Source organism: Schistocerca gregaria, unplaced genomic scaffold (assembly GCF_023897955.1).
Source record: "Schistocerca gregaria isolate iqSchGreg1 unplaced genomic scaffold, iqSchGreg1.2 ptg000691l, whole genome shotgun sequence".
NCBI lineage: Eukaryota > Metazoa > Arthropoda > Insecta > Orthoptera > Acrididae > Schistocerca > Schistocerca gregaria.
This window is the reverse complement of record NW_026062071.1, coordinates 233,794-252,191: the sequence shown is the minus strand read 5'-3', so window position 1 is coordinate 252,191 and position 18,398 is coordinate 233,794. Positions and strand designations below refer to the sequence as shown.

Here is an 18,398-nt window from a genome sequence, read left to right as displayed (position 1 = left end):
TGACAAACAGATAGCTCTAGCTGCATACATATGCACATAATTTCTATATAACCCTGATCTATAAGAATCTAAATGTGGGCTTTTTCGATTTATTTTCGTATACAAAAAATAGTTGAATATTAATCAGTAGTTTGTATAGCTTCGCCAAGCTTGTCAGCCAATAGAGATTTTTTTTCTTCCCCGCAATCGAACTAAAAAAGCATGTTATATTGAACAGTAATATGACAACAAGAAACAAGGTGATTCATTTTGCATACCATCGTCTAACCTCCGAATTACCTTCTTCATGCCGGCTTCATTATACGCTTCCAAAATTTGTTGATACTGCCATCATCATCGCGAAAAATGGACAAATACATTGCACTCATTAGTTGTTCAAATATAAAAAAAACGTCTGATTTGCGCATAAAAGTGATAACAGGCATATTTCGTTCAATTTGAACCAATAATTCTATTGGCTTTACACAGTGTGCTTTTAAATTCTGTGTTCAATAGGGTAAACTTTAACATACCATCTCAATGAACCCAGGGTGCGTCGCGGAAAAGGCTCTTTCTAATACATATAGATCAACAGCGTAGCATTCCACTTGACTGGAGGTCATACCCAATCCAAAGTCGATCAGCACCTGGAGTCAGAGCATAAAAATTATAAAAGTTTGTTGATCAATAATGCTTCAATAGACGTGTTGAATTAAGACCAATTAGAACCCTCCTACGTACTATATCTAAATCCTTCGCAGTTAGCATAATATTGCTTGTTGTAAGGTCTCCATGAACAAGTGAACTTTTATGTAATTTGGCAATGATCAAACCAAGTTTTCTTGCAATATCTTTTGTAGTGATTCCTAACGAAGTCATATTTTCTAGCATTTTATAAACACGTTGTTGGTCATATAAAGCTGAATTTAAAAAACACGCATGAGCTGAATTTCTATCATGATTTTTAGACATTTCTCCAGAGATCAAACGACCAGATTCAGTTTTTTCTTCCAAATAAATCAGATAGGAATTCAGTGTTAAGCCATCGACGCGTTCCATGAACATTAGGTGATTATCCTTATCAACGAAATATATACAGGGAATGCGAACACCGGATTTTTGTGCTCGACCCATCGTGCGCACTTCATTTTTAAGACGTTTCGTATTGAGCTCAGCATCGAGCATAGGATGACGGTATTTTTTAGGCATGCGCTCTTTAATAATGGTCGGTTCGCCAAGAAAGGTGCCAACATATAACGTCTGGATAGAAAAGTAAAGGAGAAGGAGTTATCATCAACTGACATCAAAAAAAAAAAGTGAGTGCCATACAGCTTCAGCGCCTTGTTGTAGAAACTGTGCGCTGGTCAATTGCTTCCAATTTGAACCAATAACTCGCCATTCGTCATTTGAAGTATCCATATTTTTCTATAAAAAATAATAAGGATAATAAAATAATCTAAATTTTTTCTGAAATGAGAGGGCTTACGTTATAATTGAAAGATCTATACAATACAAATGAGGCAAAAAAGAGCTAAGGAGAATAGGCACGAATTACCAGATAAATTTCATAATAAGAATATTGGTACAAAAAATTAGAAGTAAAGCGAAAGATTAATTTTCATGCATACTTTGTGTGTGTTGTGACCCATACAACCGCGCGTGTGTGACCGTTTATGATCTTACCAAAATCAAGGATTATTAGTAATTTTTTTTCATGCTGTCTGAGTGATGATGACCACACGAGCTGAAGTCAAAAAGACGCTTCAAAATGTTCGGATTTGTATAGAAGAACAAAAATTCGAAGCTGCCTTGAGCATGTGTAATAATCTGTTAGAAAATAATGGTCCGTTATCACCTTGGGCACCGTCTACTGATCAATTTCCAAAAGACAGGGAGTGGCTGCCTCTGGCATTTAACGCTCTATTATTCAAGGGACTGGCACTATTTTCAATGGTTAAAACTTGTAGTCGGCCACAAGACCAAAGCAACTATTGTATGTATACAAGAATATTTAGTGGCCTAGGGTGGTAAAGAAATATGTGTGTGAGAAATTATTCATTTTACCGTGAGGAAACCGGTGATGACAAATAAAAAATGCGCATATTCTACCCTCCTGATAGAAAAACAGCGAAAGCTATCGGTAAAACAGATGTTGTGATTAAGTTTAAAAAGAGAAGAGCGTAATCGCTTGAAAGTATACAAATAGTGTATTCAAAAGAAGGCCGTTTCAACAAAAATTGAAAACTTCAAATAATACATGCTCAATCATTTCATTATAAAAAATATTGGTACAATTTGATAATATTGTTAACTCTGTTTTTTTGGTGTGACGAACAGCAATAGCCTCCTGCTTGAAGAGAGTAGATGAAGCATACCGGCGGGCAGCTCAGCTGCAACCTAGTCTCTTAGCACCCTGGCGAGCTCAAATAGAGCTCATTCAAGCCATTCTGTATTTCAATTTCTCTGGATCTAAAACTTGGAGACTGTTTTCAGAATACTCATCTCTGTCGTTAGGATATGTGACTTCTATTGAGTCGAGAGCGTACTGGAAATCGAGGATTCGATATAAACTTCATGTTCAATGGTCGCGCCGATTGGCACAAATGTACACGGACCTGATTCGAAATGTGATTGAGTACCAGAAAACAGATAAGACAGAAGACCAGGCTAATGAAAGGGGTATTTTGCTGAGATTCAAGATTGCTTCTTCACTGGAAGAGGCGACCTGCTTCGCGAATGCCGCCTATTATTTAAATAGTATAAAGGAAGATTCATCTGCATCTTTGGAACAAATTTCGAGGGCAATTAGCAGATTATGCGTCGTTACCGAGAAACAAATTTGGAGGTATTACAAGCAGGACAAGGAAGAGTTAAAACTTTTGATGACGAAGGAAAATCAGACTACAGCGGATGAGATTCATTTTCCAGACTTGACCGACAACGCGTTTACTGTTGAAAAAGAGGTGCACTATACAATTGAAGAGTGTTTAGAAGCTTTAGACGAAAACACTCAAATTGCATCTGAATTGACCGAGCTACCCCCGAGTGTTCGTGCATACCACTCTCACCAAAGACTGCACGTTTATTTGCTTAAGCTGTCAAAAGAAAAGGAGCCGTGGTTTTCAAATCGCGTTGTAAAAGAAATAGTAGCAAAATGCCTGAGTGTAGTAGAAGAACCTCCAGGCACAAAAGAAGGACCTGGTTTGATACGTCAGAATGAACGCATATACGAGCCTCCGTCCTCACTCGCATGGGAAGAGCTTTTAAGGTGGTTGGTCCGTGGAAAATTACCAAATGCACCATTATCGGGCAAAATAGAATCCAATGCTTCTAAATCAGAACACATAGAGTACGGCAACGGAATTCATTTATATCGAAATCTGCATCTCTTTTTAAGTGCAAATCAATACTTCCAAATAAGGTTGAGTTATATCAAAAGATTCCCGACTAGGAGTTTTGCCAGACTGCTTCTTTACGAAATTACATGCGACAACTGGCTCAAGGATGCTGAACAAAGAGACAACGTCAGTCAGTTCTTAACGAAGCTAATTTCCAAGAAGCAGAATCAATGGCAATCCGGACCTATCTCCGATTTACCTAAAGTTTCCCCAGATTCTTCTTATCCTAGAACTAGTTCTCCTCTATCTTATATTAAATTCAAAACGGGCTATCATGCATACTTCTCCTGCTTGGACATGCTTGTAATATCTCACTTGCTTTTTGCCTCGTTGTATCGGTATGTCAATGTTTACCATTTATCTATTCAACATTGTAAATCTGGTCTAGAATTGATCAAAAATGTTGGAAATCAGTGGTATTTTTGGTATTGGCAGCGCTTTCACATTTTGCTTGCTCAGTGTTTTAAGCTAGGAAAATCACACGATAATGCTATTTCTACGTTAAAAGATCTGCTTCGAACTTGTCCGGAGCATTATGAAGCACGGGTCGCTTTGGCCGAAATGTATTACGAGCATAAAGACTTTGTTCTAGCGCTTTCCGAGTTTCAACGCGCTCGGCGCGATCACCCAGATCAGAGCTGGCCTTTGGCGCGAATGACTTGGATCCAAGTTTTACCCTACGAGTACAAGGTTCTTTGTCAAGAAAGGTTGATGGAAAAATACGGAAATCAAACTTCCGAAAAATCGGCAATTTTCTCACCAAAAGTACATTCGATCAAATCAGGCTCTGAAGCGTTTGTCTCAGACGGACCACGCACTCAGCAAGACCACGCGCACGGGTCAAAAAACGATAAACACGATCCAGCGTCGTCTCCACCAGTACCGCCTTTTGAGCGATACGCCTCTTTCTTAACACCCTGGCTTTCCCCGGAATGCATCGCATCGATTTCCTCTCTCACAAAACAGATACCCGACCCTTTGTCGTCAGCGATCCAATCACGTGATCTGTTCGTTTCTTTGGTAGAACAATATCCAGAGCAGCCTTGGTATCATTATTGGCTTGGCTGTTGTTATTGGATTTTTGAGAAATACACTTTTGCGCGCGAAAGTTGGCTCACAGCATGCAAGCACCATCTTCCGGTTACCACCTTCAGACTTGGAGACTCTTATCTGTTAGCCTACGCTACTTATGGACTTGACAAGGACCTGGTCAAGGCTAAGAACTGTTACTCAATGGCATTGAAGCAATATCAGGCATTTCGAACTCACGATTTATTCCTCTTAGAAGGTCAAGGAAATGGTGCATTGCTCGTTGAGGCAGCACTTCGCCTATTAGAAATCTCGAATCTAGAATTTGAATCGGCGCAACAGATTTGTCAGGAGCCGGGCACGTCTCCCGTATCTCCCGACTGTTCAGAACTCAAGTCGTCTATTTTGGGTCTGTTGAATTCGTTGAGTCGCGCAGGAATCCATATGGCCGTTTTTCGATTGGCTCTTTTTCACATACGCAATCGCGAGATCAGAGCGGCTATTTTGCACCTCCAAACATATTTGCGACGCGCATCGAATGATACCAGGGCCTGGCTTTGCCTTGTAAATTGTTATACTCGGACTAAACAATACTTGTCTGCCTTCAAGGTTTTGGCACGTCTGCTAGCTATAGATGCTGATTCCATACACCACTGGCATCTGAGCGCGCGTCTGAAGCGCTTGATGGGAGACTTGAATGGCGCAGAAAAAGACGCCGCGAGGACCTTTTTTTGGGGATCTGAAGAAGAACAGGCAACCCGAGCTCAGGCTATCAGGGATATTGAAGATCAGGTCAACGTGCTTACTTATCGTTTGAGTTCTTCTGTGCAAGCGAAAAAGCAAGAAATAGATGAGCCCATCCACGATGCCCGCAACCAACTTGAACCAATCGCGAGCCAGCATTTTCAAACCACTCGTTTATCCAGTTTCTGTCCCAAAAATTCTGGTCAAGCAGACTTTCTGTTCCCCCCTCCTAGTGATTTTTCCCTAAATACCATTCCCTTTCTTTTTGATAAACTAAACGACTACCCGCCTAAATTGGCATGCTCAGTAATCTGCACTTATTGCCGCATCTTGCTCGAGCAACACAGCCGCGCATTACACCTTTTAAAGCAGGAGGTCGTCTGTCACCATCTTTGTTACGCATCTCACATCACCGACCTATATCTGAAAACGATTGGAAAAAAACAGTTTGACAACCTTGACGAGTTTTCTAAAAAGCAGTGGTGGAAGCTTATAGGCGACTTGAACATGGGCTATTTTTTTGTGCGCCAATTGTGCATGTTGGATGAACAGAAAAAGATGGTCCCTCGTTCTTTCGCGGACAGGTCGTTCATCAATAGAAAATTGCTACCGAGATATGAAATGGTGTACCAAAAACTTGAAGAGGCTGTCCGTGCTTATTCCAGGGTTATCCAACTGGATCCAGAGAGCATCACAGCCCGCATTGACTTGGCGGCTGCCTATCAGAGTTTGTCCAGATTGTGGGTCGAGGGGCATTCTTTATTGGGGGTGCGGCCGGCAAACAGCCAAATGTTTGAAAAAATATGGAACGAACGCGAAGATTTAAGTGAAGTAGAGGCAGGAGCCAAGGAAGAGAAAAAAGAAACCAAATTTGAGTCTAAAAAATTTAATTGTGTGTTGGAGTCATTAGATGAGTGCGTGACAAGTCTTCGATATGCTCTTTTTTTGAGCAATAACTCAAGCGATCTGCCTCAAAAAAAGAAGCAGTGCGTTCAGATTAGGCTATGGAGGTTACTAGGAGAGGTACAATACGAGTATCTGTACCATTTGAATATGGCCAAAAATATGCAGGTGGCGGTTCCATTCCAACTGAAACATGTGCCGACGCACCAAATGGTCAACAAGTATTTTATCAAGGCAATACAGCTGGGCATGAAGCAAGCCTATACAAACGAGGGTCGGAAAATTCAGTTGGAGGAGAGGACACTGAGTGATGAATCTGCGCCGAAGAGAAGCCAAAACGCAGAAGAGGTGGTGCAAGGAACATTGTCGGGAATGAGCTCTTGGCTGATACGTGAAACCTCGATGGCATGGGCGCACGCATCCTTGTTCTGGCTATTGAGTAATGTACCTCATCCTATATTGATGCGTACAGTGTCTAGGTCCTACGTAATTGATCCGCAGGTAAACTTGGCGTGGGCACTGATGGCCTACTTGATGGAGCGGGTGTTGAGAAATCAGTTCTCGCCCAAATGTGCGCAGACAGCAAGAACAGAAGAATGTTTGAAAGTGGCAGACGAATTAAACGACGAGGTGTTGTCTTCAAGGAAGCCGAACGAAACCAATTTTCTGAGGTGCGCCAATGGATTGATTCAGTCATTGGAGACGACGTTTGCAACACAAATGACAAATTACCTGTTCGAAGGAATAGAGGGTCTGATCATGATAGCTGTTGTATACGCGTTATTAGCATTAAAGTGCATGACCGTGTATCCGAACTCTTGTTCAATGCAGATAGCGGAAGGGGGAAAATATGCTACGCTGATGAAGGTGATTCCTTGGATAGAAACCTTGACTGATTTTCACCCGTGGAATGCCTCGGCGCACCACCTTTTGTACCTGGTACAAACTACGTTTTCGTGGGCCGTCTCTGCACACAAAAGCTGTGCCACGTTGGCTGTGTATCCATCCCCTGCGTGGCTGGCACATGAAGAGTGGGCTAGTGTGTTGGTGAGTTGTCGTCGTCGCGTGCAAGGGCTCAATGAGATGATGTTGCTTAGCCGAAGTGAATCAAAAGAGAGGCGGCTAGACATAGAACAGTCGACGTGGCTAAATCTGACATTTGGGTACTGGAAAACCGAGCAAACAGGCAAATTGAAACGCTTGTTGAAGCATTGGCTGCTAGGGGGCGGAATGAACAAGGCCGAGAGCGTGCCCATGGTCGCGGTGATATGCATGAGTCTAGAGCGATCAGAAGGGGGGGAAGGCGGGAAAGAGTTTTTTGGCTGGACGAAGAAATTTTACGACCTGTCGAGTTCAAGTACGCTGCAGTCGAGCTATGCACACGAGATGCTGATGAACAGATACGTCGAATGCTACAAAATGGGGTGTGAGGGCCCGGAAGACAAGTGGATGGTGGACGAAGATTCGTCTGCAATTTTCGAAACGTTCCTAGAGGACTCGGTGGAAAAGGAGTCCATATGGAAGCTGTTTTTGTATACGTGGATGTTGAAGTGGCTGGTTGTGTACTCCGACGACGAGAGCGTAATACTGGCCAATGCGATTCAGTGGCAGCAGTACTGGCTAGAACAAGCTGGCCGTCAAGGTTGGTACAATAAGGATACCCACACACACAATGTATACGACCTTTTAGAAATATCGAGGTTGCAGTGGTTTTGGCTCCAAGTGTTGATATCGGTGGCATTGCCGGGGTTGGCAGCGAGCATGTATGCTGGGATCAGATGTAAGGGCGTGCTAGACATTTTGTCCAAGGTGTGTCAGACAGTGGCGACTTCTAACAAACTACTCAAGCGCGCAGATTTTTTTTTGATGCCGTATGAAGGGTTGGTGGCGGCGTTGACGCTACTGGATATGTGGATGTGGCTAATAGAGAGGAGGTCCAACGAGACGAATTGGGTGATGGCGGACGGGTCGCAGGAATGCAAGCGAAAGGAGCGCCAAATTGAATGGACATCGATTGAGGTCAAGTTAAGCAGTTTAGCTAGGAGGATGAGGGAGATAGGCAAGTACATGGATGAGTCCGGTTTGGGCGAAGGGTTAAGGGACTATTGCTTTAGAGAGACCGAGGACTTGTGGAAGAGGTGGACTTTATGGAATTATCTGGTGTTTGAGCGCCACAAGGACTGGAAAAAGTGGGTGAGCTGGAAAAGAAATTGGGTCAAATTGAACTCCTTCAGGTGGACGCTGCTATCCGAGTTGTCGGTTGAGCTGGACGAGGACGGGGTCGAGGGGGACGAGCAAGATTGGGCGAAATTTGTACAGTGGGAAGAATCGGAGAGGAGTTCATGGCTGAAGTTGGAGTGGAGTCGGTGGATGCTTCAAGGCGAAGAAAAGCAAAAGGAGTGGAGAGAGTGGTATTGGAAATGCATGTGTAAAGATCGCCAGCAATTACTGGAGGAGGTTTGCGTTATGGATGAAAACAACCAGGAAAGGGCGGACAACAGGGAATTAAGTGAAGAAGAGAAAAAGCTTGCCATTGACGTTTGTTCTAAGCAGTGCGATTCAATGAAATGGGTGGACGATGAAAACTATGGGGGAGGTGGTATGTTCGCGATGAAGAAAAATGGCGCATCTGGTTCACTAGAGACGTTCGACTATTCGAATATTGAATTGAGGTTGGATATATCCCGGTTAAAATCCGGCGGATTTTTGGCCTATTTTCCGGTGTATTTAGAAGAGGCTTTGGCGGTTGCTCAGGTCAGAATTGTAATGACTCCGTACGACCTTGAGCCTTGGATCGATTTGGTCTTTACGTCGTGTTCCATGATTCATGCCACGTGTACCTGGGACATGAAGTCAGACGAAACTTGGAGAGCGGCCCAGTCATCGAGCTCGCCCGGCTCGCCTAGGATCCAGAATAGCAGTCAACCAAAGGAGGTGTTATTTGGAGCACGAAGGAGGATGATCGAAGAGTTGAAATTGAGGATAAAATGGCTGACAAGGTTGTTGAGAACCATCTGGAACGCAGACGAAACCGAAAAAGCTAAAAGGAAGGGAAATCGTGGCAAGAAAACAGACATGGGGAGCAAGATTAGTGATGCCGCGGACACTCGTGTAAATGACGCTGGTATCACCAAAAAGGATGGTGGGAATGATGAGGCCATTGATTGCGTGAATACAAAAGAAAGCGGTACAAGAAAAGGGTCAAACATGCTAATATACACAAAGAAGCCCTCTTTTAAGCGTTCAATTCATGCGTTTATAATTATTTCAGAATACTACTTATTGGATGCGCTTTTAAACGAGAGGAAATCAAAACTAGAATGCGCCAATTCAACGCTGACCACGGGCTTCGAAATTCTCATTGCTCATGCTAGATCCAATTCTTTTACATTGTCAACTGGAGATTTAATTCAAGCCTTTTTCCAACTCACATTCCAAGCCTTCCGACTTTATTACGTACAAAACGCATCTTGCTCTCCTTCCAGCACCTTCACACTTCAACTCCTGCGTCAACTTAAAGAGATTTATGTCGTCTATCAACATGTCTTAACAACAACCAATTCACCCATTCGGTTGCCCTATCTCTTCCACCTTCAATCTGTATCAGCATCCTGGCCCATACTCCACCTCCCTGCGGATCTCTCCGCCCTGACTCATCTCTATCCTTGGCTCCTTCATCACTACCTGACCTTGCAGACCTTCACTTTTCACGTTTTCTGCACCGTTTCTGCCCCTTTCTCTATTCCAACCTCCATCCTGGAACATTTTCTTGGCTCCAACTTCCAAGCACTACTCAAGCGTCACTCTGCCTCCTGGACTGCTCATATGACTCGTTCCTTCTCTAAACACCTTTGGGCTTCCATGCTGCTCGGATCTCAGTATTCGCTGGAAAACTGCAGGCACGCCCTGGCCCACAGTTGGATTTCGCGTATGGAGAGTTTAGAAAGCGACTGGTCCGTGTCCCCTTCTGCTGCCCATGCCAAACAAATTGTCACAAGCAAAATTGACAAAAAAAAAAAATAAATGTTCAGGTATTTGAATTCTCATTGTAGTGTGGCGCCAAAGCAAGTACATTTTCAAAGCGTCTAAGCCGTGCGTTGCCAGCCTAGTACGCGGCGCGTCACAAAGCTTGAAAAATTACGCATGCTTATTATACGGAGTGTGTACGTAGCGACGTCTATACAAAAAGAGATGCCAGTTCGTCACAGTTGGTGACGCGTGTCCACCTGATGCGATTTTGGCAAATGGAAAATGATTACAGGTGAGCGCAAATCTTAACTGGCAACGTTCTTTTTGTTGTACAAAGACATTCTGTAAAAAATCAACAACTCACCGAACCTTCAAAATACCGAAAGTGATGATGCTTCGCTGTCTGTGCAATGAACGAACGTTTTATTACTACACGAGGTGTCATGGAAAAGCGTTCATTTTTCTAATCCATTTGCCAGGTTGAAGATAGATTTGTACATTGCTGAGAGTCTATCCGTTAGTTCTGTCGTCATTCTATAAGCTGGCTCACCTTATGTCTTGTATGATTCTCGAGTTCGGATTTTCGCTTACAACATTCATAAACTTTCGTTCCTTCCAATGCTCTCTCGGTAGGTGCCTCTTCGGTACAACTCTGTACGAATAGGTCACGTAGCCAGCCGTTTTCGCGAAAAGCGTGTAATCTCTTCCCTTTCCGACGCCTATTCCTGGGAGGCATTTTGTCCCTCGTTGACGATACAAAATATATCCGGGCCTTACGAATTCCCCCTGTGATCGCTTTTCACCCAGATGCTTCGCTCTGCTGTCTCTTCCGTTCTTGGTCTTTCCTGCAGCCATTTTGGTCGCATTTCTTGTCTGAATAAAGCCGAGCACCCGCGTAAAGGAACATGCTATACATAAATATATTCAGTACAAGAAACGGGATTAAGAGAATCTATGAAGTTCCCGCTTTAAACTACTGGGACCGGCATATATACACGCGGAATCAGGCTTAAAAAGTCTATTCGCTCTCATAGTCGGCAATTTCCTGAGACTAATAGCATACACAGCCGAGCTCGCATACGTCAATTTGACGCATGTTCACTTTTCCACGTACAATTACCGCCGTCTTCACAGGCGTTTACGAATCTTTTAAGCGATAGCATAGTTGACGAAAGATGGCGAGCTGCATTTGGATTTTTCTTCGATAATTTTTTTCTACAATTAGAGTTCTATCAGGCGCATTGTTCTATGTACTAATTTTTCTATTTTTTTTGTCTCCTTTTTTATTTCATTGCACCCTTTTGCCAGAGCCTCGTTCGTAAAAAACGGTCATCCAGCTAAAGCGGCCTAATCGTCCATTTCCCCCAGGATTTGCCGAATTCGCGCACTTGAAGTGACTGTGCCTCCTATGTCGCGTACGGACTAGCAATCGGTCCTGAAAATGGCATCATCAGGAAGAAGGCCTGTGTTCGAACTACGAATTTGGCTGGATCGGAGCGGGTGCGTCCGCATCATCAAACATTATGCATTGAGGAGGGACGAAATGTAGAAAAAGAGTGCTTTCAACAGTCGAAAACCCGTAAAATGGCGTCAGAATCCTATTTTTTTTACGATCGCAAAATAATTTTATTCTTTTGTAGCACGTCAAGAACGTAATTGTAGCAACAGTCGATGTCCTTCTATTGTACATGGTGTGAATCACACCTTAACTGATAAAGAGAGGTCAATTTTACCAGGCGGGTTGTACCTGCGTCGACACCGGGCCTTCGCTGGGACAGCCTTTCCAGTTTGGCTTGGTAGAATGAGGTTGACGGTTGAAAAGCCTCAGCTACTTTGCACACAAAGAATAATGTACCGAAAAACCCACAAAATACCGAGGAACGCACGACATGTCTCCTGGACAGATATCAAACCAAAAATTCCCTATTCGTTGTTCAGTTATGATTGAGAGAACGTATTGTCGATGATGCTTGGTGTTTGGAATCGCAAAGAATTTCAGCCGCTCAGAATAGTTGAGCCAGCGTCTTCGAGAACTTCTGGAATTGATGATCCCTGCAGCCAAGAGCTAAAGCTCTTCTCGTCGTCGGCGGGCGTGGGCGCTGTACGAGGCGGAGGGCCAAGTAGCGTGCCGAAGGCGAGTCGTTGGGAGGAGAGACATGGTGACAAAGTGACGACTTCAGATATGAAAAAATTTCACTTAATGAATAGGGCACACTTTTTGGCGCATCTTGAAACCGCTATAACTTTGAGGATGTGTCGCAGTATCGAACATCACTTATAAGCTATGATGTAGTTATTTGTTATGAGCATTTTGTATCGTACGGTTGATACAACCTGCTGAGGGCTTTATTTACAATATGGTGATCTTATTTTGTCTGTGCAGATTGAGCAATTGAAATTTTTTCAAGATTCGGTTTTGACACCTTAGATGTATCCAACCTTTTTCTTGCGCTTGAGTTTTGTAGGTTTTTTGTCTATGGCCAATTCGACAAAGTCAGTGCTCGATTCGTTGATGGGGGAGTTGCAAGGAGAGTCCTCGGAGACGCCTTGAATGGCCGAAGTCACGTTGTCGTTTGCTAGCATCGAGGAGGAAGACATGTAATATAGGGGCCAGGGGCCCAGGTCTTCTATATCTCCGATGAGTGCAGGCTCGGGGGACCACTCTAGATGTTCAGAAGGTTCTTGGATCAATTTTTCAAAAGTCTGAGGACAAAGCATGTCCTTGTTATTGTGAATGCCTATAAAACAATTTGGAGCGAAATCAGAGTTATGAACACATTCGTCTCTGGACTCATTGGAGTCAGAGAAGTGAAAGGCTTGAGAGCAATCGGGCTTTGAGTAGGGTTGAGGAAAAAGCAAAGAGCAAGATGGTCCGTCATTTTTAAGGGCATCCTTGGAGGGTTTGTCTAATTCACCTGTCTCTGTGTGTAGAAATTTTGGTGAGTTTGAATATGTGGAATTGCAATAACATTGTTCAAAGCAGGATTGGTTATCGAGGGTAGAATTAGAGCAAAATAGCTGAGACTCAGAGTAAAGGTAATTAGATCCATCTACAAAAGAAGCGGGACATTCAAGGACTCCTGAACTAGCGGAATTGGACTGAGTGTAGTTAGGAAAAGACTTTGCAGGTATGGGCTCAGAAGAGTTTTTGGACAACTGAACGGGACGATATGTATCTACAGGATAGGCGGTATACTCTGTCGGCCGATATGATTGGCGACAATCAATAAACTGATGGGTAGAGTTGAAATTGCTTTCGGAATCGAAGCACCTATTTGGTTTGAAGTCAGGGGGTTCGAGGGATTTATAATTAAACTCAGCCAATTCTTGATTGTTTGACAAATCATTGTATTTCTTAGGAGGCTGTTGATACGTGGAAAATTCCGTTTGGCTGTATTCGTAGTCAGCAGGTGCATATGAAGAATCAGTGTAAACAAAGTTTTCTTTCGATTCTTGTGGGGATCGCATTTCAGCCGATTCTGTTTGAGAATCTGAACTCGTAGACTGATGCGTTGAACAACTGTTGTCTGTCTTTTGATCTAAGTCGAGTGAAAAAAAACCCTTTTCAGTTTGATAGCTCGTGATATGCTTATTCAACTGGGATTTGGCGTCTATCATACACGCGGCTGTTTGCTTCGCTATCTCCGATTGTGACGCTTCGTTTTCTTGAAATACTTCCATCGCATCTGAGTCTTTGTGGTAGGCATTTGGAGGCACAAATTTTTTAAGCAACTCATTTTGGAGTTTCAACTTTTGATTTTCACTACACAAAAGGTATATTTTATTTTCTAGATTTTTGACGTGATCAATGGTCTCTAGCATCAATGAAAGTCGACTCATCTTCTTCTTGTTTTGGCATTCCGGTATTATCTGTCTCAGGGAGAAGATGCACTGGCTAATTTGGTCACGTCGGTCCCTTTCCTTAACCTTCTTCAACTTGTTCAAGCATGTCTTCTTTTGGTTGGTGGCAGTGTATGGAATGAGCTCCTCCAGCCTGCCCTTTGAATACGCTGAGCCCCTGAAGGGGGGCGGTGAGGGCGGCTGAGTCAGCATATCCATGCAATTAGGCTTCACTTGGACGTGAAATTTTGTATCCAACCTCTTGGGTTTGAACAAGTTTGCACCGGGAGCTGGCATATTCTCGGCAGCCTTATCATTCAAACGGCTAAGCAACGCAGGCATAGAGCGTTGAACGAAATCAGATTGTTGTTATCGAAGTATTATCGGTCTTCTTATTGAAGTCTGTCATGAAAGTGACTCTCAATAAGTCTTCAGATGGTATTTACTTTTTTTTTATAGCACTTCAAATCTCTGTTCAAATGTCCCAGTTAAAGGGGATTTCGCTGCTCTCTATTTCGCGATGACTAGGGAACGGTTATTGCCGGTAAAGAGCAATTACTCGAGTAATTCTCCATGTCGGGAAAGAGCAGAGAAAGGGTTCGCTGTCTAGACGTCAGAAAAAATCACGTTATTTAGGCGTGTTTTTTTTTGAAAACGACATCAATTTTATTAAACGTCGCTCGACCGAAGCGATAGATTTCCTCTAAGCGCGACACATTTTAAATCCGACAACTAATCAAGGATATTCTCTCACTCAATTTGTACCCAGCGTTTATCAAACTCTTTCTACGCATTCTAGCGATATTGTCTGGGCCATCACCGTTTTGGTTTCTCGGCAAAATCAGACAATCAGCGAACAAAAACGCTCTGGTGATCCAATCATTCAGAAAGTCTAGCCGGTGCTTTTTTTGGGAAGAATCGCAAAACGCGTCTGATTCTATGAACCCCAAAAGATGCGATATTTTCAAGAACAAATCATCAAGAAATTTAATTGCTAAATCAAAATCAAATTGCTGTTCTGGCGCCTTTTCCTTTGAAGGCGCGCTTGGCACGAATTTTACCGCCTCAGCTTGTTTCTGAAGGTTTTGCAATTTTTCTAGATATTCATTCAAGTTTCGCAGTTCTATCTCTATCAAGTCTATGTTCAATTTCACATTTCTGTCCAGTGCCTTCAGTTGAATCTCATATGGGGTTTTTTCAAACTTTATGGTCACCATCGATGTCTGTATCCGACACAAAGTCTGTTAATGTTCAAATCTGAATGAACGGCAATACACAAGTACAATATCAAGCAGCCAACATTCAAGTTAACTCCCCTTATAATGTCCTCTCTGCATATTCACTTTTTTGTGTGTGCGCGTTTCTCTTCTTTTCATAGGACATATAGTCTCGGCTTTTCGAGCGTATTTCAGCTTCTGACTTCGCGCCATACATGATCGCTCTCTCTGACTAGGTCTCATGCGCGCTGCCGCGTTATTCAGCCAGTGATCGAACCGTTGACCAGAAAAGAGTTCAAACGTACATCTTCTAGATTTATCGCCCAGGAACGAGTTTTGAATTTCTGTAACAGATCCAAAGCCGATTTCGTGTTCTTTTGAAAGTAGATAACTCTACAATAGCGGCCAGATAATGTGTATAATAACAAAAACAAGCTGGTCTTAGACTTGGTCTGAGAAGATTGGCTTTTTTCGTTCTGATCACCGCTAGCATTAGCACTTTCGACTCCTCGCTTACTAGATAAGGGGTTGGTAATATACAATATGTATTCCGACGTGACGTAGGGTCCCCATGTCTGCCTGTCTTGATACGTCTTACCCTCGTCGTTAGGGGAAAAATACTTGCTCAAAAAAGAGAGGCATCCGAGCATATTAAAGAAAGAGTACTGCGTTCACGAAAGATAGGTGCATGCAGGTATGACTAAAAATTTAGTACAAAACCTTGTAAAAAATATAGCCCCAAGAAAGTGCACGTTTTCAAAAATGGAGTGATAGCCAAAGATATGCGTTCTTGTAATATTCAAAACGTGCACTGCCGGCGTATTCGGGGCATCGCGGTACTTTTTCAAGAGCGCCAAAGGCATCCCTGTTCGGCCTGAAAAAATGAAACCCGGAAGATAAAAAATTCAAAAACATGAAACGTAGAAGGGACGAGACCAAAAGTCGGCTGGACGCTCCGCGCCATCTTTGGAATTTCTCTGGAATACAGACACATCTCGTAAGCCATGTTGGTTCACTTTTAGCTAGGAAGGTTCACCGCGTGAACGAAGTTGCAAGAACGAAGACCAAAAAACCATAAACGACCACTGTTCCCTTGTATACATTACAATCTCGTGTACAGAAGAGTGCCATTTCCGTGCAGCTGGCCTAATCTCATTTGAGGCCAGTGAAATTTTTATATGGGTTACCAAAATATTACGTAAAACATCAAAAGTCGATAAATTTTTAAATCTATCGAACGTACGGTTTTTCGACTCTAGCTTTCCACAAGAACACGAGTTCGATTCCAGAGCTTGATCGTTACGAGTCACATGGTTATTAAAGCTACATTCAAGAAGGAGGCCATTCTGTATCGACAAGATTTTCTGCCATACACCGGTTACCGACGAGTGCCTTCATTTACCGCGATATATGAAAGTGTCTGTTCAGAAAGCCCAGCCAAAAGGTCTGGACCTTTATAGCTTAGTTTCGCAAATTATTTTATAAATTTATATTTTTTTTTTATTGGGCCCTGTACTCTACTCTTGTAGCCTCGATTTACATATATTTTACGGTCCCTTGAAATGTCATTGCCTCGCATTTCGCTTCTAACTTGCAAAAAAACCATTTCGTCTTGGAATTTGATTTTCAGCTTCAATTGCAATCACTTATCACGTTTGCATTTCTCGTTTCTCAATACGTCGCAGCCTTTTCTGAAATCTGTTTGGCTTAGATGCCCTCAAATGAGATCCTTGTGGCAATCAGCAAGTTCCTTTTCCAATAATCTCAAAACCTGTCCGTGCTCAAGAGACACGAATTTCGTCAAGAAGCCTCCTAGATCGACGTTGTCCCCGAAATGTAGGACAAGACTCTCTGGCTCTTTAAGTCGCCAAAATCTAGCATGCACAAGCTCAGCTTTTTCAACAAAACTGGTCTCTCGAATGTACTCGACAAAGAGCAATCCATATTGGGCTTGGGCGGAATCGTATCGCAATTATTCTTTTTCGAAACCAAAGCTAATACAATTCGTTATTGGAACAAACGTGCTCATATGGGTCGCATGGAATGTACGGATAATGCGTTTATGATTTTTTTGAAGAGCTGGTGGAAAGGTCATGTTTGAACTTACTCTAAGAGAGAATGGGGGGTAGCGGTCGTGTGAACGCAAAAGAAGACGTGAAGGCCTGTTTTGTTGCCGTCCATTTTTTTGAAGAAAACTACAATAAAATTGTAGCCATGTTTTTTCATTACACTCGATTTTATCAACCACAATGCGATTTGTTTGCACATCAATCGCCCCTGTAACCTAGTCAATATTAATTTCTACACTGCCCTTACTGAGGAAAAAGTCTCAATCGCGCATCCTGCTAACTCCATTCGATCCTTGGTGATGGGCAACTTAGACAATTGGGTATACTTACGATGGATTTTTGAAAATGACAGAAAACTGGACAGTTTCTTGGACTAACACTCCTTCGCACCCTTGGACGTTAATTACGAGTAGTTTTTCCCATTCGCATTTTTTCCATCTTCTATTTAACATGGTAGCCATTGTGTCTCTTAGTGAATCGCTATTGCATATCGTCAGCGAAAGGCAACTCTTGGGCGTGTATCTTCTCAGCGCGCTCGCGTCATCTATATCTCATCTCACATACACATACCCTCTGGCGAAAAGAACGATTTTTCGGACGGCAGAGAACGACTGGGATGGAGACAACCGCGATTGGGAATATAGCAAAGTAGTCACCATACATAACCCATACGCTGACCCCTCCGCATCCCTTCCTAGAGAGGTAAAGATAGCACCTGCACTTGGAGCATCAGGAATTGGCTATTCGTTATTGGGAATGATATGTGTTTTATGGCCAAGGTCTCGGTTGTCTTTTTTTTTAACGACATCAGCTTCTAAATTTGTCCTAGTTCTCGCTGGATTTGATCTAGCCAATTTACTGCTTAATCCAAACTCACACTTAGGACATGCTGCGCACTTGGGTGGGCTGGCAACGGGAATAGCAGCGGCCCTCGTGTTGAGAAAGAAAGCAGCCAACATACCTCTGTTATAAATCGTGTTCCCTAAAAGTACCGCAGACAGTCTTAGATAAGTCGAAAAGCCTGAAACCAGCAAGCTATAACAAGACAGGTTGTAAACAAATAAAGAATGCACATATTGACGTGGACAAATCAGCGTTTAATAATAAAAGTGTGCACATGCATAATTGTTTACTGTGACGTACTTTAGAGAGCAAGGTATCAAATGAATACTGCAATAATCACTTAAACTGGAGCGACGTAAATTCTGTTTGTTTCCGTCAACGGTAGATCTAAATACCAAATCCAATTA

At 42.8% G+C, this 18,398-nt stretch overlaps 3 protein-coding genes across 7 annotated transcripts; 1 reads left to right on the top strand and 2 right to left on the bottom strand.

Annotated features, from left to right (window-relative positions):
• Window positions 1-134: 134 nt before the first annotated feature.
• LOC126319873 (EKC/KEOPS complex subunit bud32-like) lies at window positions 135-1,339 on the bottom strand. Its single transcript, XM_049993566.1, has 5 exons — window positions 1,309-1,339; window positions 721-1,239; window positions 513-626; window positions 258-324; window positions 135-191 (listed from the first exon to the last, which is right to left on the bottom strand). Exons 2-5 carry the CDS (start codon window positions 1,186-1,188, stop codon window positions 154-156), a joined length of 687 nt encoding a protein of 228 aa, XP_049849523.1. The 5' UTR covers window positions 1,189-1,239; window positions 1,309-1,339; the 3' UTR covers window positions 135-153.
• A 9,097-nt stretch (window positions 1,340-10,436) lies between these two features.
• LOC126319871 (uncharacterized) lies at window positions 10,437-16,633 on the bottom strand. Of its 5 annotated transcripts, XR_007557766.1 has the most exons (5): window positions 16,323-16,504; window positions 15,385-16,225; window positions 11,909-15,085; window positions 11,137-11,814; window positions 10,437-10,930 (listed from the first exon to the last, which is right to left on the bottom strand). XR_007557766.1 is itself a non-coding variant. In XM_049993562.1 (4 exons), the coding sequence occupies exon 2, from the start codon at window positions 14,202-14,204 to the stop codon at window positions 12,447-12,449; it is 1,758 nt and encodes a 585-aa protein (XP_049849519.1). In that variant the 5' UTR covers window positions 14,205-16,225; window positions 16,323-16,633; the 3' UTR covers window positions 10,437-10,895; window positions 11,137-11,814; window positions 11,909-12,446. The 5 variants fall into 5 exon arrangements, 4 of the variants coding, with proteins under 4 accessions (XP_049849519.1, XP_049849520.1, XP_049849517.1 ...); XM_049993562.1 differs by having other exon boundaries at window positions 10,437-10,895; window positions 11,909-16,225; window positions 16,323-16,633; XM_049993563.1 differs by having other exon boundaries at window positions 10,437-10,890; window positions 11,909-16,225; window positions 16,323-16,633.
• On the top strand, window positions 16,616-18,398 carry LOC126319872 (uncharacterized). The gene is made up of 2 exons (XM_049993565.1): window positions 16,616-17,124; window positions 17,461-18,398. The coding sequence occupies exons 1-2, from the start codon at window positions 16,642-16,644 to the stop codon at window positions 18,118-18,120; spliced, it is 1,143 nt and encodes a 380-aa protein (XP_049849522.1). The 5' UTR covers window positions 16,616-16,641; the 3' UTR covers window positions 18,121-18,398.